Source organism: Penicillium concentricum (genome assembly GCF_028827145.1).
Source record: "Penicillium concentricum strain IBT 3081 chromosome Unknown utg000002l_segment0_segment0, whole genome shotgun sequence".
In the NCBI taxonomy this organism is placed as follows: domain Eukaryota; kingdom Fungi; phylum Ascomycota; class Eurotiomycetes; order Eurotiales; family Aspergillaceae; genus Penicillium; species Penicillium concentricum.
The window spans coordinates 9738579-9761247 of NW_026622755.1; the positions used below are offsets into that span (position 1 = coordinate 9738579).

The following is a 22669-nucleotide window of genomic DNA, read 5'->3' on the forward strand; positions in this document are numbered from 1 at the left end:
ACACAATCTCAAGCCTTCTTCAAAGCGAATCCCACCTTGACCACGCGAGCAATGATTACGCACACACCTCCAGCAAAGATGAAGAGCGTGGAAAATGTCCGCGTACCCCAGAAGACATCTCCCTCGGACGTTCCCTGATGGTCTAGAATCGCACCCGCCACAGGGCTACCGATCAACAATCCCAAACCCGACGCAAAGAGGTTCATGCCAATGTTGGTGCCCAACTTAGACAGATTGGGGCAGAGGAAGACGATGGTTGCGGGAAGCACAGCCTGGATAGAGCCGCTCGTCAAGCCGACAAAGACTGAAACAGCGATCAGACCCGACTGAGATTCCACGCTGATCCATTCGAGCATCAAATACCGGTGAGCAGGACGGATGAGATCATGACCGACAGGTTACCAATCTTGTCGGCGATGATGGACGGCATGACACGACCGGGGACTGAGCCCGCGTTCATGTTGATCAGCAATAAAAAAAAGAGTCCCGCGACATGCCGAGGTTGATACCGTACTGCTCGACATAGAAGAATGAGATATATAGACCGATGAAAATGAAGAATACGGCTAAGAGCCAAATGACGAAGATAGGGTCCCGGAGCGACTCGATGTTGATCAGCGGGCCTGACTTTCGAGGTGGAAGGCGAGGCTTCATAACAGCGACCGAGATCAGGAGCGTTCCTAACATGATGAACGCCATGACTCGGAACGCCCAGGGCAGTCCAATCTGGACGATCAAGCGCCTCAGCACGACGGGGTAGATGATGCCTCCGATGCTTGAGCCGGTGGCAGCCAAACCTAGCGCAGTGGATCGTCGCGTTGAGAAATAAGTGCCCACGATGGCAACACTGGGGATGAATGACATTCCGGCGCCAATGGGTATGCGCCAAAATATATTGCCTGGGCGAGCTTCTAGTCCACCAAACCAATCAACCTAACCAAACTGACCAAACGACTCTAATCAAACTACAACTTTTTACAACAAAGCACTGGTTGACTCGCAATGCCCAATCAGAAGAAGGAATAGACACCACATTAACAGATCTGGAAGCTCTCTAGCAGATTACCCCATCGGGAAGTGCACGGTCCGGAGTTTAATTACCGAAAAGGGAAGTAGGGCTGATTAGGGATGAGTCCGAGTCTGACTAGCTCTCTCCCGTTTCGTGCTAGACGGACTTACATTGTCACTTTGGGAATACATGTTGGCGGGTTTACGGATACGTTTACGGTAGAACTCTACTTACCTCTACTGATCAAGATTGGTGCGAATTGAAATCCCAAGGTCTCATTCTCATCTTATGATCGGCCCAGTATCTCTCTATATTGTATATAATTTTGTGTGAGGAGTGACTTTATTAGCAAGAAGAGTAGAAATTTTACTTAGTCCTGGCAAGCCCCGGGCCACCAACACCGAGGGTAAATGTAAAAAATTAAGTATCTTTTATATAATAACTCCATACAAAAGGTACCTACACACAGCATACACAAGAGTCGATTTGTCTCAACTAGATTGGTATATCACTGATCTGTCAAACATGTTGTGAATTACTTAAAAACCAGAAGAGAGGGAATAGGAGAAATCGAATCTATAAAATGAGAGTAAGGTATCAAGTCCATGATATCGACCAGCCCACAAAAAGCCCAGAGGGAAACCAAGCAAACCTAAACAGGGACCTCAGAATCACGGTAATAATTAAAAAACAAGAGTTTGCATCGTGTTGAACAATGCCAAGGTGACACATCAGTAGAATCAAATGCCTTTAGTCATGCGTTGGTCAATAATATTCCTCAGACTAGGTATTTCCAGTTCATTCAACTTGTAGCGAGGTCTCATCACATGGAATCCAACAAATCCACGGATATAGGCGTCCACCATTTGAAGCAAGGCGGGGCTTTCAGAGACCGTGGCTTTAACGTTATCAATCCGAGCGGTGTTTTCCTCCACTAAGCGATGCAAGACATCAGAAACCCGGATGCAATCGCTCAAAGCCCGATGATATACATAGTTATTTCTTTCATCACCTACGATAGATTCCTTGTAAAATGAAAGGAGGTCGTTGATTGTGTCTGTCAAATCCATGATGTCTGGAGCAGCCTGGATAAATAGGTTGATGTTCTCCTCAGACCAAAGATCGTTTGTCAGGATAAAAAAGGTATAAGGCTCAGCCAGCCCTGTCATAATCCGGAAATAACGAGGAAAGCTTGCTGCAGTTTCAAGATGAAGGAATTTACCAGTCGTCTCGAACTCTATGGCAGAGGCGTCCATAAAATTTATCAACCCCGTTGCAATTTTGTTGGAACAGATGTCGGGATAATGCTGATTGAACTGAGGTAAAAGAGCAGCGAAGGCTTCGAGCAATGGGGGTTGTGGGTCTCCCTGCATTGTTTTTCGACCAAACTTGCGGATATCATCCACAAAATCAAGACCAAGGTCATCAACCGCAAAAAAATAGGCAGAGAACAATCCGACGAGTCGTTGAATCTCGAATTTGTGCAATGGGTAGAATTGCTGGGCCACACTAGCACCATGTTTCGAGATCTGATTGGCCTTTTCATTGGCAACTCCGTTGCTTAAGCAGGCAGCAAGGATATAATCTTCGAGGGAAGGGTCTGGAATGTAGCTGAGATCTGGCGAGACACCGAGGAAAAAATTGTTGAGGATGTCTTTGTACTCATCCGCCGAAACCAAAGTTGCCATAGGAATAGTCATGTTGTGAATAGATTTTGCAGCAGGCGTCTTTTGCTGTTTTATTTTCGGGTTGTGTTTTCAAAAACTGTACAATATGATTGATGTCGGACCTTTATATAGATCATTAGACCAGTGCATCCATCCGTATACTACATGTAGTACATGAATGCTAGGGTTGGGAATTGGATGCATGCAGGAGGCCTTCTGGTTCGAGGTGCATGCCAATTCTTCGGGTAAATATCACGCCATTTGAAAAAGAAAAGAAAACTACATACAGCAAGTCTTGGAGCTTAACAGGTGTAGAACACCTGGCTTTTTGGTCCATGGGACCTAACCCCAATGCCAAAATCTAGAGGAGTGGAATAATCACGAGTAGACTTCCGCACCGGCCCACAAAGCCCATAAGGCTTTAATGGGGGCCCATTTCCCCCCAAACAATACAAATATGCCAAGTTGAACCCCCTTTTTAGGTCATTTTAATTACCCTATGTTTAGCATCGTTTCTAAGCCTTATCTATAGTGTAATATTATATTAGTTTAAATGGTTTAGAATCAATTACTAGTTATTTCTCTAAATCATATTTAAAAACACGAAAAATTCGTTTATTCATAATATTTTAAAATTACAGAGGTTCTCTAGAAAGTGGTGGCACTCCCGCAGAAATCGTAAATATATAATTAACATTAAAATACCAACTTTCACATTTTCTATAACATCTTAACTTCCACCGATCGGATTTTATTTAAAATTAAAATGTATACTTATGTAGCTAATATAAACCTAGATCCTAAATTTGAACCTTATATGACTAGTAAGAGGCCGGGCCCATAGCCCAATGCGGGTTCGACTTTGGGCCCGAGGTCCGGGCCCATTTGTGGGCTTTGCGGAAGTCTGATCACGAGAGTTCTCCGCTTGCATGTTGGGCCCCTATGATGCTGCATACCCTATAAGGAGAGATATGAGGTGGTGATATTTATTGGCATGTCGCTATCTCTCCCGCAGGTTTTACAAGTCATCGCGCTAACCGGCTCACGATTTTACTGGCTGAAAATTGGCAAGCTCCGTAACCAGGCCCAGCCGGGGCCCAGGGACTCCGGTGGTGAGCCACCGAAGGAATTATATTAAGTCTATAGAAATTCGAGAAAGTGTTGAGACCGTTTCTGCCTCAGGCTCAGATTAATAACACCTTCCTCCCTCTCTCCCTCTCTCTCTCCCTCTCCCTCTCTCTCTCCCTCTCCCTCTCTCTCTCCCTCTCTCTCTCGGCTAGCTGAATGGAACTGATGGTTTTTTTTCCCTCAATAGAAAGACGTGCGTACATGCCCAGCCGCATTAATACCGCTGTTCTACAAATTTGGACAACTGTATCATATTCGGTGTCTATGACCCTAGCGAGATGATTGATCAAACTCGGAAATCTACCTAGACACCCTCGTTCCTCTTAGTCTCTATCCCGCTCCACCACCGAATCCTGCAAACTAGTATATTCTATCCACCAAAAAATGCGTTGATACAATGACCCTTCTCAGCCCAGGTCGTGCGACACTAAAAAATTGATTCTGGACTAACTGTATTACTATATGAATTTCTTCTGCACATAATTTGATACATACGACCATAGGGTGTGGAAAACAGGGCTTCCCGTCCGCTCAGCCGTACTTAAGCCACACGCCGGTGAGTTAGTAGTTGGGTGGGTGACCACCAGCGAATCCTCACTGTTGTATGTTTTTATTTATATTTATATTTTTTGATCGTTAAGATTCTCCCACTACGGCAGTCGCCAGCCGCCCCAATCTCAAACTTAACCCCTATTTTCCTAAACTACGCAGTCCCATAGGGCTCAGGGTTAGTATTGATGAGAATCTACTACAGTGGATATCCGAAATGGAGAAGCAATGCTGTACGATTCGAATGGGAGCAAAGGGACAAAGAGAAGAAGGAGAGAAAGGGATCTTCCGGGGGGTGGCAGAGCAATCTAACTATCTACCAACGGGTTCTGTCCCATATGTTGCCTAATTCAAGTACCTCACAGATATCCCATTTATTATACGCAGTATAGTTCTCACTGCACCATTTCAAAAAGGCTCAGGCCTAGTCAGACGACAGTTATCAAACCAACGAAGACTTGATTGTCGTTTGCAGCTTCCCAAATTCCGTATGGTCCGACACCTAGGACACACTTGGACAGCATCCTTCCAATCCATCCAAGAGGTAGGATCCCATTAGCGAGGACAATGGAACAAGCGCAGAGTTTTTCAAAAAGATAACAACGGGAAGACCAATATACTGTATATCGAGCAAACACATCCAGATTGTTAGATGAGTCAATGGATATACGGATCCTCTCAACTCGGGCCTTGTACTTAGACGTAATAGGCAACCAGTGACGGTCGCTTGAGTGACCCCTAGTTAAGTGAAAGCCAGGTGAAACATAGGCAATTTGTTGGGTCTCACTAGTGAGGTTAAATGTGAAAAGGCCAACTTTGGTTTGGGACGGCGGAGTGGGTGATTTAAGAAGTTTCACAATATTCCCAAGTTCTTAAATCGTTAAGGAAGCACACAGACATATTTCAACAATACACCGACGGCTTTTGCAAGACCTTTGTAACGCTGGAATTGCGAGTGAATTCTTACAAAATTTCTTTCGTGGATGGAGGATCAAACACCATCAGCAATATATCCAGGAGCGACTCTAAAGCCGCACAAGTACTTGGCTTCATGTCACCATATAAGGATTCACACATAGTACAAGGATCCGATAGGATAAAAGTGGTGAGTATTGAGATTCCTTTTCTTTTAAAATCGTGCCGAAGAGGTCGAAGAATCGTTTACAGCTGAGCGACAGACATGCTTTATCAACTAGAGGAAGGTGTCTGTAGATATTGCATAGCACACTCTCTTGTAGAGAAAGTATTCCAGGGTCTTTTCTCCGGGAAATAATAGATGAAAGGGAGGATACTTCTGTGTAGAAACTCCCGGCTCGCTGTATTTCTCTCCACATTTGTTGCTTCTCATTCTGGTTGTTCTGGAAGCGATAGCCAGTTCCCAACCGTGTCCCTGGTATGTCTTCTTTCCACCTCCTAATAGATAACGAGATTCCTCATCTTCATCAGGATGACTCTGGCCTAGGCGATGTAGTATTGTCAGGTTTCTTAGCACTTAGCTCTTAGCTTTAACAACTCTCAATCAATCTCACATTGAACAATGCACTTCATCATACTCTCCTTCTGACAAGTATGCTAAGCAATTTTCGGCGTCGCTGCATCTTTGAGTCTTTGCCCGGATAATGGTATCCAAGAGGCTTGGATTCAAGCTTGATGGGAGTATATGTGCGAATCTGGCGTCAGAAAACTGTCAGAAGACTTTGGCAACTAAGGTCTCATGACCATGACGTTACATTTATGAGGTCTTTCGAAGCCGATATCCAGTTTGTCGATGAATGAAGGCTGAAAATCACAACTTCCCCTAACGGGTTAAGTGGAAATCTTAACTATAGAAACCTTATTACTCATATGAGGGAGCATATTGAAGAGATTTCTGCTGAATGGAGCGAGGATATAAAAGAGAAAACCAAAAACCAAAAACAGTCTCAACTGACAGACCCCTTCCGATCCAAAAGAAAAATAAAAGTGCAAGGAGGACGGCCTGCACAGGAAAGGGGGGCGAATCCACTATTTAGGTTGAAACAAGAAGTACTAGGTTTCAACCGATTCGTGTGATTGTTGGACACGCCGACGGGCTCGTTCCACTTCTAGTCTTGCGGCTTGGAAGATGTTCTGGTTCTCAAAGCTTCGGTCAAAAGTTGTAGGGCTGGGGCACGGGTACACACAGGCCATATGTGGGCTTTGCGGACGGTGAGCGAGGACACAACAACATACGGTAAAAATGGGACCACACCGTAGGGGGCTAATCGTGAAACAGGCCCTGGAGATTCTCAACTGGATCTACTTACGCTGTAGAAAATATGCCTTGGAATAAACGTCCACCCAGTATCTTTCACGATGAATCATGGTCTACACTATGGCGTTCAACAGAGTTTCCACCCGAAGAAACACACTCCGAGCGTTATTACCGACAGTAGGCAAGACCAGAATGGAAGTCTGTACCATACTTTCTTGACTATCAGTGTAGTCAAGCTGGAGGATGGCCACGGGGCTGGGCGATCTATCGTACCTCCTATATAGAAATATCCGACGAAGACTGGGCTAGAGCTATCGAAAAGCTTGACCAGGCCTGTTTGGCTGGCCTTGAGTTTTCTGAGTGCTGGTGGTCTAAAGCTGGATTCACGCATATTGAAATGATCCGCGAAGGCTATCGAAATATTATGTTTGAAGATCCCACCTTGGAAGGAGCATCAGAAGCCGTTATTCAACGTCGGCATACACAATGGGTCGAAGACCATGGCCTTTACGTGTGTAGTGCCGTCCCTCGCCTTAACTACCCTCTTTTGCTGGATGAACGCTGTGTGCGGTCAATTCTAGCTAGCGCGGAGCCAATAAGACCAACTACTCCGCAATCTGAACCGAGGGGAATGGTCGGTTATGTTAACGTCCTCGACGGTGATTTGGTCTTTGAAGATCGGCAAGAGGAAGATGGAGAGTACTACTATGGATTGGTACGGGCTCACTTGGATTGTTTGTTTCGCTTCTGTATCAATTGTGAAAACCTGGTGACTGAGCAGGACTGGGGCTCCTGGGGTATGGACAACCCTAATGCTATGCCTTACGTTGATGGCCGCGACCTCACATTCGAGATTAAGGAAATGTTTCTTTCTACTTCGGATCGAGACTTCGAGAGGACAGCTAGGATCACTGAGCTTGAGTTTAAAGGAAACCAGTAATGGATGTTGAGATACGTGGAATTAGACCTCCGCAAAGCCCATGAAAGGTGTTCAACTAACATCTTGTAATCGCTGTATTCTGGCCCTTCTACTAGTTATATAGGGTTTAAATACAGAATTTAGAATTATAATAGCTGTATAAGTATATATTCTAATTTTAAACAAAATCCGACAAGTGGATGTTGAAAGAAATGTTAATATTAAAGGTATGATAGATACATGTTTGAGATTTATACGGGAGTACTACCACTTTCTAAGTGAACCTCTATAATTTAAGACTTATCCAACGAACGCGTTTTTTCGCGTGTTTAAACGTAATATATATATCTAGCTAATTATTAATAATATATTGATTAAACTAATAAAATATCACCCTGATCTAAGGGCTAAAAACGGGATCTAAATATAAGGTCATTAAAAAAGTGACGTTTTTCGGAATATTATGGGCTTTGGGCCCATAGCCCACCGGTGGGCCCGAAGATAGGCCCAAAGCCCAGCCCATTCGTGGGGCTGGGCTGGGTTGGGCCTTGGGCTTTGTGGGCTTTGCGGAGGTCTACGTGGAATTGAACACTAGGCGATGTGCCAGCTTCTGCTTGATGTTGAGATGGCCAAAATGCTTACGGACGAATAGATATCATCTATAACGAGTTACCTGACTAGATTCTCGGAAGGATGAAGTCCCTGGTGGAATTCGAGTGTATACCGCTCTAACTAGCGACCTTTTGGTCGCCTATAACTTTCTATAAGCTAGAGTATTTCCTTCCCTAGGGTTGGTATCCTTCATAGGCAGACAACGAATTATACAAGGATATAGGCTCCGATAGTAGCATGGCAGAATTTACAACCGCTTCATACGCCTCGCAATATAACTTCTGTTTAGAACCATGAATTCTCTTACGTAGGGAGTCAATACTGCTCTTAGAAGCCGGCAAGTGTAACTGCCGGAATATGTTGGAGCTTCCTACTATGCCTTAAAAAACTCTACTACTCTCACTACTATATTACCCGATTCCTTCTCTATAGGATCCACTATAGCAAATGGTAGCGAGCTTCTATATATAAAGTCTATTTATTCTAGATTTTGAGCCTTTTACAAATTCTAATTGTACACCAGGAGGCATTTTCAATAATTATCAGAGTCAGTCTTATTTTGGAGTGGTCTTTGCTCCCACCGGGACTCGGACAGAGGAAGACGGGATCCTCGTCGAGCTTGGTCCGGGCTTTGTGGAGCAGCTTCCTGTAACTGTAGTTTGAGCTATCTTGGTCCAGTCTGTGTATGACTTGTTGGCCGCGTTTTTCAGCGTAGCCGCCCAGATGTTGTGTCCGTTGTCGTGATAATGGAGGCTAATATCAGAGGGACAGCTGGGGCTCCCCGGAGCTGCAAAGGACTGAGCCCATCCTAAGTTCACCAGACCAGCGCTCGTAGAGGCATTTCCACTCGCGCTGCCCTGGTTCCACTGCAGACAGTTTGAGCATCTGAAGATCAAGGCGTAGTGTGTTGCATTGATGGTGGATGATATCTGGGTTAGCTCGGCATTCCCAGTGTAGACGTCCGGCTTGTGGTATTCTGTGGTATAACGGAAGGACGTGAGGATATCCCCACCATAGGGGTAGGCCAGCAGAAGAAGGGAGTCGGTCATTGTACCACCGAGCGAAACACCACACCAACCGGTGAAGGTAGCATTCGTCGAGGAACATAGCTGCGAGGCTGCTTAGTAAAAAGAACAGGCAGAGCGGAAATACACAAAATGGACAGAGCCACACACCAAGTAGCCGATAAATTCGGTAGCGTCTGTGGTCAGAGCATCGGATGGCAGAGCGATGCCAAACGTAAACCCTCCCTTACTCAAGGTCTCTGAAACAGTCCAAGTATCAAAGGCGATGCCTGTATCCGGGTCTGTGTATGCCACCGGAGTCCCGCTCTGCGCCATAGATGTTGACAAGACTGGATGGAACGAGGTTAGCTAATGATCCACGCACCTCTAAAAAGGAAAAGGTGAGAGCTTACACGGCACAATGACCGCAACAGCGGCAAAAGCATGGGCGAAAAGTCTCATCTTGCTATTCGGCTTACGACTTAACTCGCAGTATCTAGCATGTCAGTATCAGGAGAAGGTTGTGTGGGACAACAGATGGGGTGAATAGGCATCTTTTAATGTCAGACATCACTCGGGCCCCTGAGCAAGGCCGGTGCCGGATAAACATGTCGGGCTTCACTTTTCATCCGTAGCCCGGTTGTAACCTCGATGGATCATCCGAGGAAGTACAGGGGTTAACTAACAGCGGACAGGATTATATGGGAGAGTTGCTTAATCAAGACGACTCTGCATTGAAAGCGGAACTGCAACCACTAGGATATGCATGCCGTTGGCCCTTGGCAGATCATTTCTTCAGTGGACCAATACACTCACTGACAAAGGCAAGAAGAGGCAGGCCTATGACTATTATCTGGATATGATTAAGAGCGACAATAAAAAAAAGAGCACTGCCCACACATTGAGTCCGTCTCAAAACCTCAAAGCTACGAAAGCTGGTTATGCCGCGAAAAGCCCGTTTCTCATCGAAAAGAAGTGAAAGGAAAGGGATCGGCAGCGCGGTATCGGAGGTATGTTTCCGTTTGATTGAAATATGTAGTAAAAGAGGGCACTAGATGCGAAATGACAACAGCCCACCCGTTATTGGTCCAGCCGAATTCGTAGGGCCGATTGTTGTATGAACATAACAAAGACGTTGCGGGGAGGAGGGCCTAATGATTTGATGGCTCCCCGATGAAAGGCCGACTAGTGCTCCTCAACAGGGGCTGGGAGACGCTAGCTATCAAACAAGGCGGCGATCATTACGTCCCCCATCCTCCCCAGTCTAGTCCCCCGGCAAAAGCCCGAGAAAATACGACATCAACTCCACTCAAATGCTGCTATATTGGTATTACTATCAATTCTATTATTTTCCTTATCTAGTATTTGAGTTAGTGATATCAATCACATCTCTGCGGCATCACATTGTATTTGTGGTACTTCTCTGTTGGTGCCCCTCCCGTGAATATAAAGTGTTGAGCCCTAACACTTTTCCTTACCCCGAATTGCCACCAAATATTTAGCAGCCAGATAGTAGAAAATAAGAAGAGAAAGGGTTCGAAACAATCACAAGCTCTACAATATAAAAACCACTGTTCTTCTAATATTTTATTTGACCGAATATTCCGGCTGCTCTACGTCAGATTGCTGAACCTCATTAGGTATGCTTTGCAAGGTCGACTGAAATTGTAACGGCACGACTCGGCAATCGAAAAATGTAGGAAAATATTGACATTGCTAATGCGTATAGTGCGTGGGGTGAAGAGCATTATTGTGCCGCGGGAGAGATTGCTGGTCTTTAAGTGTCATGGGTGGGGCCTCTGTGCGAGTTTCTAGGGAGGCAGAGGAACCTCTTCCCTCATGGGAATGAGGCCGGCTATTTGCGGTATTATACAGACGCGCTCTACCTCAGTTTCACCTCTTTACTCTCTTCAATCATTTAAATCTTTGCATGACGCCATGCCTTTTATGGTTAGTTTACCCTGACACACATTTTAGCAGTATCGCAGTATGGTGATAAATAATGCACAAAATAGCTTTCGTATTACAGGTATATGGGCTATGTCCTATGTACTAGTAGAATTCCTCACCTGCAAACCGAAGGTTCAAATCCAACATAAGCACATATAACAATGTCAGATAATCAAGGAAGGGCCCATGAGATACATAATGAGCAGATCTTACTCCAACGACAATTCATGTACTGATGACATCCACAATCAAGTGTGCCTCTCCTTAAGATGTGTTTTTATCTTTGAGTTTCTTCGCGGCCTTTTTCTGTGCTTTCGCGCGGGCTTTCTTTTCAGCCTTAAGTTTCTTCGCGGCCTTTTTCTGTGCTTTCACGCGGGCTTTCTTTTCATCTTTAAGCTTCTTCGCAGCCTCCTGCTTTGCCTTCGCGCGGGCTTTCTTTCCAGCCTTGAGTTTCTTCGCAGCCTTTTTCTGTGCTTTCACGCGGGCTTTCTTTTCATCTTTAAGCTTCTTCGCAGCCTCCTGCTTTGCCTTCGCGCGGGCTTTCCTTTCATCCTTGAGCTTCTTCGTAGCCTCCTGCTGTTTCTTCGCAGCCTCCTGCTGTTTCTTCGCAGCCTCCTGCTGTTTCTTCGCAGCCTCCTGCTGTTTCTTCGCCTTTTTTTTTTTTTTAGCCTTGAGTTTCTTCGCAGCCTTTTTCTGTGCTTTCACGCGGGCTTTCTTTTCATCTTTAAGCTTCTTCGCAGCCTCCTGCTTTGCCTTCGCGCGGGCTTTCCTTTTATCCTTGAGCTTCTTCGTAGCCTCCTGCTGTTTCTTCGCAGCTTCCTTCTGTGCCTTTGCCCGGGTTTTCTTTTCATCTTTGACATTTTGCCAAGTCGCTACCTCCCTTGAAGTTTTAGTAGACTGTTCGACTTTGGGAATTTCAGGTGAAATCATGATTGAAGTAGCTTCTGCCGTTTCAAGTTTCATTTTACCTTCCTTTTTTGCATTGTTTTCATTCCACGTTTTGTCAAAAAGTGAATAGACTAGACCTAATAATATCAATATCGGTGACCTACTGAGAATGAGCAAGAATAGAGATAGTAGTAAAATACGATAAGCAGGTTTGATAAAGGCAACCTAGATAAAATCATAAGTGATAATTCACTAGAAACAACGAAACATTTGAAATGCCGCACCTCGTGTTCTTCAAATTGTTTATACTGCTCAATAGAACAGACGCGCTGTTCCGGAAAAGCCACCAACCCCTTCAATTTCATTATATCCTTACTATGACTTACTTCTCTCCATTTTATCTTGCAATTTCCCGATCCGAATCGTTCCCTCCATTTGTCGCTTCTGTCATTCGGCCATAGCTCATATAAGAATTCATCGCTGCCCTTGCTCATTGGATGGGCTATATTGATTTTGTGAACAGCTTTTTGATCGATTAAGCCCCGGATGATAGGTTCTTCGATGGCTTGGTAATAAGACAAACCCGACGGATGAAATCGCTCTGGTGGTGGAGGTGAAAGCAGCGTAACCGTGTCACCCTGAGCTATGCGCCAAGCAAAGATTGCGGAAGCACCATGTATATAGTTACTCCACTGTCGAGGGCCCTTTCTCAATCTTAAGCAATTTGGGTTTTGAGTGTCCATAAGCGGCCCCATTGCTGTGGTTAGAGTCTGAAGTCCATGTCTATCAGCCCATTCTTGGGCTTTTTCGCGAGGGATGCCACTCCAGAGCACTTGACCATTTGGAATCCAAGCATTAGATTGAAACTGTTCAAGAATTTGGACCGCTTCTTGGACAGATAGGTATTGGTTCAATACTCTGACGAGAGGGGCTTGAGCTGACTGTTGGTTCGCGAACGATTGAAAAAATGTTTCACGATCCATCTGATTGAAAAGGAATAGAAGAATAGAAAGTCCCATTTCCTTGCAGGTTTACGAAAGCCGCTAGCAGACATAGTTGTATAAAAGGACTGAGGAAGAAGGCTTGCCACCTTGCCAAGAATTTGGGAACGTCATGACTTTGACTGCCTTTTAGACCCATAGCATGCACCCTCGAGAATTACGGGTCACCAAGCGCCTCGTATCAAATCTTGTGCAGTATGGTATAACATTATATCAAGTGATCCATCTTTGATGAAGTCAGTAGAAATCAATCTTCATTTCGTAGGCTATATCCGCCAAAAGAATGCAGTTCTTCGCTTTCCCTAAATAGAAGTTGATACGCAAAACAAGCTCTTACATTTATATTTCCCCCTTATCTGATCAAGATGTGTCAAATAAACGATTGCATGTTTCTCCCGTGTAATATTACAATACATTTCGACTAACTAAGTCAAAGAAGGACTAGCGTCCAGAATAGAGTTCAGGAAAGAGAACCTAAAAAGAAACTGATTTCGAGCCAGCGGGTGGCGCTTGCTTTATTTTATCGTTTTTAGCCAATCAGTTGTTAGAGAACTCGCGAAGTCACTTGTGTAAGTAGGACTTCCCTGGTAAATTCAATTCCATTCAACTAGTAGCGAAAGAACACCTGTGACAGAATAGAAGGAGAAAGGCCAATCTAGCTCCTAACATGTTCTTTCCCTAATCAGATCCCAAAGGTCTAATCAGCGTTGACAGTGCAACGGATGAAAGTAGCACCAGGTTTTTCAAGCATGACTCCAACAAAATTATTCTTGTAGTCGGTGACAACACGGTATTTGCCGGGTGGGCCGCCTATTCCAATGGTCAGTCTCGGTCCAACAACCATAGCCTTGATGACCTACCAGTCCAAGTTCCACCTTTAAGGATAGGATACTCGCGCAGGTCTTTGGTGACGCCGTTAAAGACCTGGCCTCCAGCGCTCTTGTTACCGAATTTGTGCGGGTAGCTGCCGACGCGACGGTCACCCCCCTTATTGGACTCCTTGAAAGCATTGGCGACATCGTTCTTAGAGAGCGTGGTGCCTTCACAGTTAGCGCTACCGATCTTCTTCTTCTTTGCGCGGGTAGCCAGGTCGTTGACAGTGTGGCTGGTGGATTCCTCGGCGATCTCAGCCTCAGTCGCCTGGACGCTGCGCTCCTTGCTGTTACCCTTCTTGCCCCCTTTATCTTTGCCGGTCTCAGGCTTGGGGGCGTGACGCGCGTGCAGGCCGTATAGGCCCCGCCAGCGGCTGCGCCGGTATGCTGCATCACACCACGGAAGTCGCCAAGGTTATTATTGTAGTCTGTGACCACACGGTACTTGCCAGGTACGCCTGCAGTCATCAGCTTGTGTCAGGGCCTTTGCTGTTTGAGAAGCTTACCGCTAGTGTACTTTCCACCCACAATAATGGGGAATTCCCGCAGAGCGGTGCTGTCGGGAATATTGCTGAATACCTTTTCGTTGTTGTTCTTGTTACCAAATTTGGCCGGGTACTTGCCGACAGAGCCGTCGTTGTGTTTGCGGCACTCTTGAAAGGCCTCGCGGATGTCAAGTTCAGACAGGGTGGTACCATCGGGGCACTTGAAATCGCCGAGTTTGGCCCGCTTGCTGAGCTCGGGAAGGGGAGAAGCATGGGCCAGAGCCATCAGTCCGTAGAGGACGATGGATTTCATGTCGAGGAACATTTTGAGAGGCTGGGGCTCTGGGCAATGGCTCAGAAGAAGAGGCTTGTCAGCCGGGATAGATTGCTTCGATGCTGGTGATCACTAGGGATCTGGTGATATTTTTTGAAATGTACAGTATGAAACTATACAAAGCGTGTATGGGATAAAGGGTTCTAGCAAAGATGATCCTGATACTCGAAGCGATGAACAGATGAATTGTAAACTGTCTATGTTCTCAATGCCTGGTAAGAAGCCCATATTTATGGGCTTCATACCCCCGTGGATACAAATGATAAATCCCTCAAATGTAAGATACAATTTGAAATATTCAACCTGGATGCAGGCTATATGCAGTAATGGGTGATGAAGCTGTAAAAGTGCATCAAAGCTGCTGATCTCGACTTGGTAGGAGGTCAATCAAAACTCGGAACACATACTCCGTAGGATGTCTCATAATCTTCAGGCTGAGTGAGAATCAATGTGCAAGGCTGAGCTGCATGCATGATTTAGCCCCCTGCGGAGTAGAAATATCAACATTGGAAGAATGTTTGTTACCTTAGACACTTAGGGCCAAGAATGGAGTGCCAAGACTGTGATGCCAAGTCTGGGGGCCAATGCGGGGGGCCAATACTGGGGCCTGGAATAAGCAATTATAAGCAATAACAGTTTGCCCCCCAAAACGAGCTATCGATCAACATAGCCAACTTCCGCCGTAACCGCTTCTGCAGATCCCAGTTGCCTTCTTTCATTTGTCAAAGTCTCTACTTTTCTTCTTCTTATTTTCAACCCCCTACTTTCTTTCATTACCACCCTCACTATGGGGAAAGAGGACTTCCTCCGACAAATCGAAAACTCCGCAGAGTTCAAACTCCTCGACAAAGTAGTCAAGGAAGAAGTCACACCGCAAGATGCAGTCCAAGAGATCATCAACATGACCATGACTGCCCTATCCATTCATGGTCCAAGCAAACAAAGCGGGGTCGGTCTCGCAGACTACAACGTCTCTCTTGCACTAATGGAGCTCACTCAACGCCTAGAGCCATCCAAACATGCCAAGCTGGTCGAGTTTATGTGTCATCTCCACAAGCAAGTTGCCGTTGATCCATCTACGAACAAGCCCCTGACGGTCCAAGACGATACCCTCTGGACTGACATGCCGTCGTTCGGCTACACGGAGCTTGAGACCTGGCACGAGTTTGGTGGCGAGTACAAAGGTGATTCCATCCTCCAATTCAAACAGTCAGGACCCTAACCATGTAGACCCATGTGATCCAACCCTAGATTCTAAGGAACGAGAGCGCTGGGCGAATCTCAACGCTTTCCTCGCGCAGCTCACTCAGGCGGCATACATTGATCGTACACCTCCCAAGAAAGAAGTGCCGTTTGCTCCCCTGGACAGATCACTACGGGCCATCTGGTGCATGACGATGGCATTTGAGAACGAGTTGCTGGTAGATACGGCGGCGATGGAGTCCGCTTGCTACTGGTTCATCTACGCTGCGGAGCGACTGTGGGCGAATGTGGTCCATAGTTGCTCGTATCCTGCGGAGTATGGCGCTGGGCCTGGGAAGAGGTATAAAGGCAAAGACTGGACGGGCTATACGCAGGAGCGATGGGGAATATGGGAGGATGCGCTGAAGGAGGCTAGAGCTAAATGCCAAGATCAGCGGATGAGGAAGCTGATGGATGATGCGTTGGCGAGTCTGAGAACTGGAATGGTGAATGAATAGTGGATAGACTCATCTGGTCCTAGTGCACTTTCATTTAAATGCTCTGGGTTGTTGTGTAGTGTGATATCTATATCTTTTCACTTTGTATTGGCTCATGTCGAGGATAAGAAGGTAGTTTCGGTTACGCCGGAACCGTCGAAACCTTGGATTTAGCTCGCTTGGGATGCATGCGTTGCTTATGTTTGTCTTTTGATACACACCGTATGATGAGAGTTTGCAATGATCAGAGTAACTATAACAGACTGTCTGGACCTCTTATAGAGGAACGTCTTACTAGATTCGGACTCAACGCCCTTTTCATATAATTGGTTGGATAAGATCAGGGCACATTACTGCTGTAGCACAGACTATGTATACATGTACTAAGCTGCAATCCTACTTCTTACTCTTATTATTTCTGCAACATAATTTACCTTTGCCTCCCTAACTTCAACGTCGGTTCTATTCCTACCACTAAGACAATCACAACATCCGTCGTCCAAGTGATGATGGATATCAGGTTCCCTGCCCCTTCATATTCCCCAAAATCCCGGGGAACCCTACTCATTCCCCAGCGTAGCCCTCATCTTTCGACTCCATTCATCCCGCTTGATCCGCAGAAGGATCAACGGAATGCCACTGAGCAGACAGAATAAACAAGCTGCCGTGAACGACCAGCCTGTGCCAATCGCATCAAATAACGGCTGCGCAATAACCGCACTCACACACGACAGACCGTTTCGCACGAGGTTATTCACCGCGACGCCGATAGTGGAATTATTCGGTGTCAATTCCGTCAACATCGTCATGGTAACATTGGTAAGAATCATTGCGCCAAACCCGTAGAAGAAGTTTCCGATGAGCTATTATTGCAGTATATTAGTCACTACTTATTTATAGACTAAAGGGGGCATGGAGTAATAAAATGAATGAACTTACCGGGACCAGCCAGAACTCATGCTTATCGGCCGTCCATCCCCACCACAAGAGTGCCCCGGGGAAGAGGATACCTGCAATGAGGCAGTTCTCACCCAGACGATCGATTGGGTGGAGAATCAACTTCCCCTTATCATTATATCGACCCTCCTCTCGAGCGGTCCGCGCCATGATATAATCCTGCCAGTGGCCGCCAATGATCGCACCGAAGAGTAGGCCCAGCCCGCCGGGGATATAGGCCACACCGACCATGATGGAGCTCCAGGAGTATGGCGGCAGGGCGAAGGTGTCTTCGATGGAGACGCAGATGAGGTAGTACGTAGCAAAGACGATGCTGGTATAATAGACAGTAATAAGGATAGGAGGATATCGGAGGAGCTTGACGGCTTCCATGGGCTTCAAGAGGAGGTTGATAGCTTTTTTGCCAGGGCTGATGGCGTCATTTCGGTGTTCGCGGCGGTTTTCTTGGAGGTTTGTGGTCGTCTCCGGCATGAAGAAGACCATCACCATAAACACGGCCCAGCCATAGATAACCATAAACCACTGTGTACTGCGCCAGCTCCAACGCATGGTGAGCGCCCCGCCGATGATGGGGGCAAACATGGGCCCCAGCATGGGACCAAGCATGAATGCGCCCATGGCCTTCCCTCGATCTTGCACTTCAAACATGTCGGAAATGGTACCGGCGCTGACGGCTTGAAGGGACGCACTGGATGCACTTCCAAGGAGTCGCATGGCGATAAACATACCGATGTTGGGGCTGATAGCAGCTAGAATGCTGAAAATCCCAAGGAAGAAGAAGGACAATAGGTATACCAGTCGACGACCATGGAGCTCGGCCAGGTATGACCACCACAAGGGTGTGATGGCGACAGCGAGTGAGCCAAACGCGATAGACAAGTTCACCACCGAGACGGTAGTATGCATATCCTCGGCGATCTCTATCAGGCAGGCTGTTTGGAATTCAGGATATCAGCTTCTTGTTCTGACTAAGGAAGGAGAAACGACTTACGGAACAAAACGCCACTACTCAGCGGAACTACCAATCCTCCCATCGCCACAATAAAGGTCAAACCCCATTTCATCCCCGAGGTATAACTTCTGGGATCCTGCAAGGCTGAGACAAAACATAACCACGGGAGAAATCCTCTGCGCGCGCATTCTAAACCATGAGGATCAATTTTTTCTCTAGTTCCGAGTTCTGCCTTGGTATTGTCCTGCGTGGGTTTCTCGGGCGAGTCTGTTCGCTCAGACTGAGGTGTGTTTTCTTTTCTTGTTGAGGATTGCATCGTGCCAAATTCTGGAGACTCGAATATATCGTTTGTATACCTTAGGAAAATTTTGGTTGCTTTTGATGGTGAGTGCTCCTATCATCATCTAACTAGGCAATATATATTCAAAAATATCTATCTATACCTTGAATACTCAAACCATAGGACCCACCTCGGCCGAGGGTGGGCCTCGTACGAGGCCCGCTCACCTCATCTAATCAAATCAGAAGTAAGCTTGCAAACCTTGATTGAGATTAGCACACGCAGTACCATGGAAACTTGACTAAAATTATACGGTTGAGCCAACTGATAGCTCGTACGAGAAGTGTATAGTGATAGCACAAAAGGCATGAAAGTATTGCCTGGAAATAAAAATCCCGAGATTGTTGTCCGACAGTTCCCCCGCGTTTGTTAAAATGAGCGACAGGAGGTGGTGATGAAGACCTCTCCTTCTCTCTTTTCTGTCCCAATGGTTGTCCCACTTGATTTGATCTGACGTTGTGGTCATACCACAGGTGACACTTCGACGCAATGAGTCGTTCTTATAAAATTCCAACCGCTTTTTTTCTACCCATATCCCACACCAGATGCCTGAGTATAATTAAGCGACCAAGAAGCACACCAACCTTCTCACCAAGCCCAGCAATCGATCACTATGACAATTCATCAAGCCCCATCGGATCCATACTATCCAAGTCTGCAAAATCAAAATCCTCCAGATTCACCATTCCCATGAAATCCGCCGTATCAAGACCCATTCCTGCCGAGCCTGGAGGAGCAGCAGCAGCAAAAGATTCCATCAGCGTACCATGATCATTCTCAGATAGACCAGTCCCGGTAGGCTGGTTGTCACCGATACCAGTACCGAGACCCTGCTGGAATCGAATACGATTCACCAACCAAATGATTGCGGGCCATGCACCGGCAGTATGCTGACCCCGAAGATCGTAGATGGTATTCGCTAATTGGAGGCCTCGCTGGCGGAGATCGGCCCATTCCGGGGATTGGAAGCCGGCACTGCGGAGTTCGGAGAGAACATAGAGGATCAGGTAGAAGCCGGCGTGGGAGGATATATGCCATTGGAAGGGTTCACAGGCCGTGCTGGATGCGATGGTACACCAGTTCTCTACGGCTGTGGCGGCGTCCACGAATAAACTTGATGTTTGATCCTGTCAGCACACCCATATTTATTTTGCCTTTTGGATGGATGGCTGGGGGTACAGGGGGTCACGGGTGACTAACTTTCTTCTCATAGCGGGACTGATAACCTTCTCGCGGTCTTGTCGAGGGATTTGAATCCAGAACATTACCCAGAATTTGGATTTCAAGTGGTTTCTCAAATCCAAGGCCATTGATTGCATACTCAATCTCTTATCACAATATTGAACGAGATCGTCAAGATGCTTCTCAAAATCGCTGGCGAGAGTCTCGGCTGTGTTTACCAAGCCTTTGAGCTCCGTTAATGCTTCAGTCTCGCTCAGAGGACTGCGGGGGCTGGTGCGCAATCGCTTTCGTGAACCATGCGTCACCTGGATTAACCGCCCGTAATATTGGACCGCGGTGATCCGCAGTAGATAGATGGTGATATCGGTGAATTTAGGAGCATCTGAGAGTCCAGCTGGGGGTTCCACCCCTTCGATCAGGTCAACATCATCCAGGCTGAGGGGTCGACGCGTATCAAAGTCCGACTCATGAATTGAAGGCGCAAACCCATGATCCTCTGCCGCCCGGAAATCCAAGTAGCAGATTTGCGCCCATAGGCGACGACGCAATTCCACCTGTATGACGTCAAGTGTCCCCAGCGGCAGAGCTGAAGGGTCCCGGTGGAGTCCATGGACAGTCGCCATCCGAATAGCCAGCCCGGTCAACGGCCATACCTTCCCCATATCATCTTCCCGGTACTGTGCCGTCTTTGTAGTGTAAATATATTTAGCTCACTACTGAGAACTGTATTCTCTCTCTCTGAACTTACCAGAAAAATCACAAATGCTTGCAATACCTCAAAATTCTTCGAAGTCATAAACGTCTGTCGTTTCAAATGCACTTCCGTTCCCGTTCGGTATCGATTCATGAGGGAGGACTTGTCCCTGTCGAACATGGAGGCCACTACGGTATCCTTCATACTGTTGACGGCCGCGTAGAATATGGACATGACTAGCGGCTCGAATGCGTCCATAGTTTCCGAAGTGGAAATCATACTGCTACCGCTCTCCGTCATAATAGGGATTTGATGGTTATCCAGAAGGTAACGGGTGCGGACGAATTCATCGAAGCGACGTGCAAAACTTGGACGATGGATAATTCGGTGAATTGGGTCGACATTGGTCATGAAGACATTAAGGAGTAAATAGCAATCCTCTCTTGTATCGGGCCAGAAAGTAGCCCCACTAACTACAGGGAAATTGGCGTCCCAGACGACATCTTCGAGCGCCTGTTCAGGTGAAGAATCCTGGAATTCCGCAAGAACTGATTGGATTCCCTGGAGCTAGAAGCGTAGAGGAGACTTGGTTAGTATGTATCTACCTTGGCATGAGCGCAAGGACAATTATGAGCGCACCTCTGCTGCCATCCAGGCCCAATGTTTACCAGAAACAAAGTGGGGAACTCCATTATCGAGAATCAGTGCGTCTTCTTGCGATCGCGACTGTGGGGCTGACGCATTATTGGGGGCGGGCGTCGATTGTGTAGGTGTGGATGACTCTCGCGACGAGGGACTATGCGCCGACGCCTCATATGCTTTTGCTTGCGCCATGAAGTTACCAAGACGTTGAAGACTAGGATGAATTCGGGCCAGCGTGGCTGGAGAGATCTTGGGCGCATTGCTGCGTTTGGTGATTCGGTTCGACTCTGAGGCCGGCCCTGACGACTGAGGCTTCGACACGTAAGAACAGACATGGTCACCCTTCTCACACACCAAACATAGCGGTTGTCGACGGTCACATTTGACTTTGCGACTACGACACGGCAGACATGAGGTAATGGGACGAGCGAAGGTCCGAGACGAAATGATTTCCGCAGGATGTGACTGTGTGGAGGGGGAGGCATGCATGGCGAAAGAGACGGGGAAGAAAGATAAGAAATGCGCCGCAAACTACTAAAATCCGCACGCTACTAGCAGCAGCTAAAGCTGGAATTGGACTGGTAATCTCCAGAAATAGATAGCCTGGAAAGTGGAAAATGCCCTGGAGCACTGACCCCTAAGCCTCCTCCCGCTCCCTCTGTGTCACTCTGGATCGCCTTGGAGTAAACCTGACCTGATTCAAGTTGGAGCAAAAAAAACAAAAAAACATACAACAGTGAGGATTCGCTGGTGGTCACCCACCCAACTACTAACTCACCGGCGTGTGGCTTAAGTACGGCTGAGCGGACGGGAAGCCCTGTTTTCCACACCCTATGGTCGTATGTATTTGGTTTGGTATGTAAGAGAAAGATATCTTGTATATAGCTGAGTAGAGAAGGGAGAAAATAAATTTGGTTTCCCAGTAATCATTGGAATACTTCGTCGAATTCTTCTAAAACGATTTCGCGCAACTCTATAAGTGGGCCTTGAAACTTCACAAAATTGTTCTCCTTAATTCTGAGATTCTTTTCCCCTTTGTCCTTGTTATATTTAACGTGAGGCGGAACACAGGCAGAAGCCTGTGTCCCTGTAACCTGGGGTATGTGGATGTGCCAAGCTATGAAATTATGTACAGATTGTGCATAACAGGCAATTCTAACTAAGAGAAAAGTTCTCGTGATTTCAATCTCGCACAAGTCAGTCAAGTCAGTTATGCAGAAGAAATCAACATTCAACCTGGTAATGCAACCCCTTGATGTTTACCCCTGAAATCTGTCTTGTTCCATCACACACTTTGCGCACATAAACCACAGAACGTAGCCAGTATTTTTAGGTGATCTGGATATCGAAATAGAGTCGAGTCTTCAGCAGGAAGACCAATATTATGAGGGAAGTAAATTCCACTAGTTTTGGCAGTCGGTGTAACATGTTAGTGCCCACTCTAACAAAGGGTCACGACAAGGGTAATCACGGGCTAACTGAAGGTTCTAGGGCGCCGAAGGCACAATCTAGGGTTGAGTGAAGGGGAGAAAGATAAAGGGAAAAAACTTTTATCTTGCCCATGAAATGGGC

General features: G+C 46.6%; 9 protein-coding genes across 9 annotated transcripts; 2 read left to right on the forward strand and 7 right to left on the reverse strand.

Moving 5' to 3' along the window:
- Window positions 1-8: 8 nt before the first annotated feature.
- Window positions 9-864, reverse strand: N7517_007429 (uncharacterized protein; the record flags this gene model as incomplete). The annotated part of the gene is made up of 3 exons (XM_056725159.1): window positions 9-304; window positions 364-444; window positions 510-864. The coding sequence occupies 3 exons, from the start codon at window positions 862-864 to the stop codon at window positions 9-11; spliced, it is 732 nt and encodes a 243-aa protein (XP_056581409.1).
- Window positions 865-1749: 885 nt separating this feature from the next.
- On the reverse strand, window positions 1750-2709 carry N7517_007430 (uncharacterized protein; the record flags this gene model as incomplete). Its single annotated transcript, XM_056725160.1, has 1 exon — window positions 1750-2709. The coding sequence occupies one exon, from the start codon at window positions 2707-2709 to the stop codon at window positions 1750-1752; it is 960 nt and encodes a 319-aa protein (XP_056581410.1).
- A 3941-nt stretch (window positions 2710-6650) lies between these two features.
- On the forward strand, window positions 6651-7526 carry N7517_007431 (uncharacterized protein; the record flags this gene model as incomplete). The annotated part of the gene is made up of 2 exons (XM_056725161.1): window positions 6651-6763; window positions 6818-7526. 2 exons carry the CDS (start codon window positions 6651-6653, stop codon window positions 7524-7526), a joined length of 822 nt encoding a protein of 273 aa, XP_056581411.1.
- A 1145-nt stretch (window positions 7527-8671) lies between these two features.
- N7517_007432 (uncharacterized protein) lies at window positions 8672-9583 on the reverse strand (the record flags this gene model as incomplete). The annotated part of the gene is made up of 3 exons (XM_056725162.1): window positions 8672-9226; window positions 9293-9471; window positions 9535-9583. 3 exons carry the CDS (start codon window positions 9581-9583, stop codon window positions 8672-8674), a joined length of 783 nt encoding a protein of 260 aa, XP_056581412.1.
- Window positions 9584-11335: 1752 nt separating this feature from the next.
- On the reverse strand, window positions 11336-12942 carry N7517_007433 (uncharacterized protein; the record flags this gene model as incomplete). The annotated part of the gene is made up of 2 exons (XM_056725163.1): window positions 11336-12184; window positions 12244-12942. The coding sequence occupies 2 exons, from the start codon at window positions 12940-12942 to the stop codon at window positions 11336-11338; spliced, it is 1548 nt and encodes a 515-aa protein (XP_056581413.1).
- Window positions 12943-13657: 715 nt separating this feature from the next.
- Window positions 13658-14642, reverse strand: N7517_007434 (putative extracellular guanyl-specific ribonuclease; the record flags this gene model as incomplete). Its single annotated transcript, XM_056725164.1, is given in 4 exon segments — window positions 13658-13770; window positions 13821-14219; window positions 14231-14290; window positions 14339-14642. 4 exon segments carry the CDS (start codon window positions 14640-14642, stop codon window positions 13658-13660), a joined length of 876 nt encoding a protein of 291 aa, XP_056581414.1.
- Window positions 14643-15438: 796 nt separating this feature from the next.
- Window positions 15439-16351, forward strand: N7517_007435 (DUF3632 domain-containing protein; the record flags this gene model as incomplete). Its single annotated transcript, XM_056725165.1, has 2 exons — window positions 15439-15835; window positions 15882-16351. The coding sequence occupies 2 exons, from the start codon at window positions 15439-15441 to the stop codon at window positions 16349-16351; spliced, it is 867 nt and encodes a 288-aa protein (XP_056581415.1).
- Window positions 16352-16890: 539 nt separating this feature from the next.
- On the reverse strand, window positions 16891-18633 carry N7517_007436 (MFS transporter; the record flags this gene model as incomplete). Its single annotated transcript, XM_056725166.1, has 3 exons — window positions 16891-17193; window positions 17270-18219; window positions 18279-18633. Coding segments are annotated over 3 exons (1608 nt in total), but the record flags the coding sequence as incomplete, so codon positions are not given.
- A 557-nt stretch (window positions 18634-19190) lies between these two features.
- hasF (Zn(II)2Cys6 domain-containing transcription factor hasF) lies at window positions 19191-21586 on the reverse strand (the record flags this gene model as incomplete). Its single annotated transcript, XM_056725167.1, has 4 exons — window positions 19191-19692; window positions 19780-20447; window positions 20510-21022; window positions 21095-21586. 4 exons carry the CDS (start codon window positions 21584-21586, stop codon window positions 19191-19193), a joined length of 2175 nt encoding a protein of 724 aa, XP_056581417.1.
- Between the last annotated feature and the right edge of the window lie 1083 nt (window positions 21587-22669).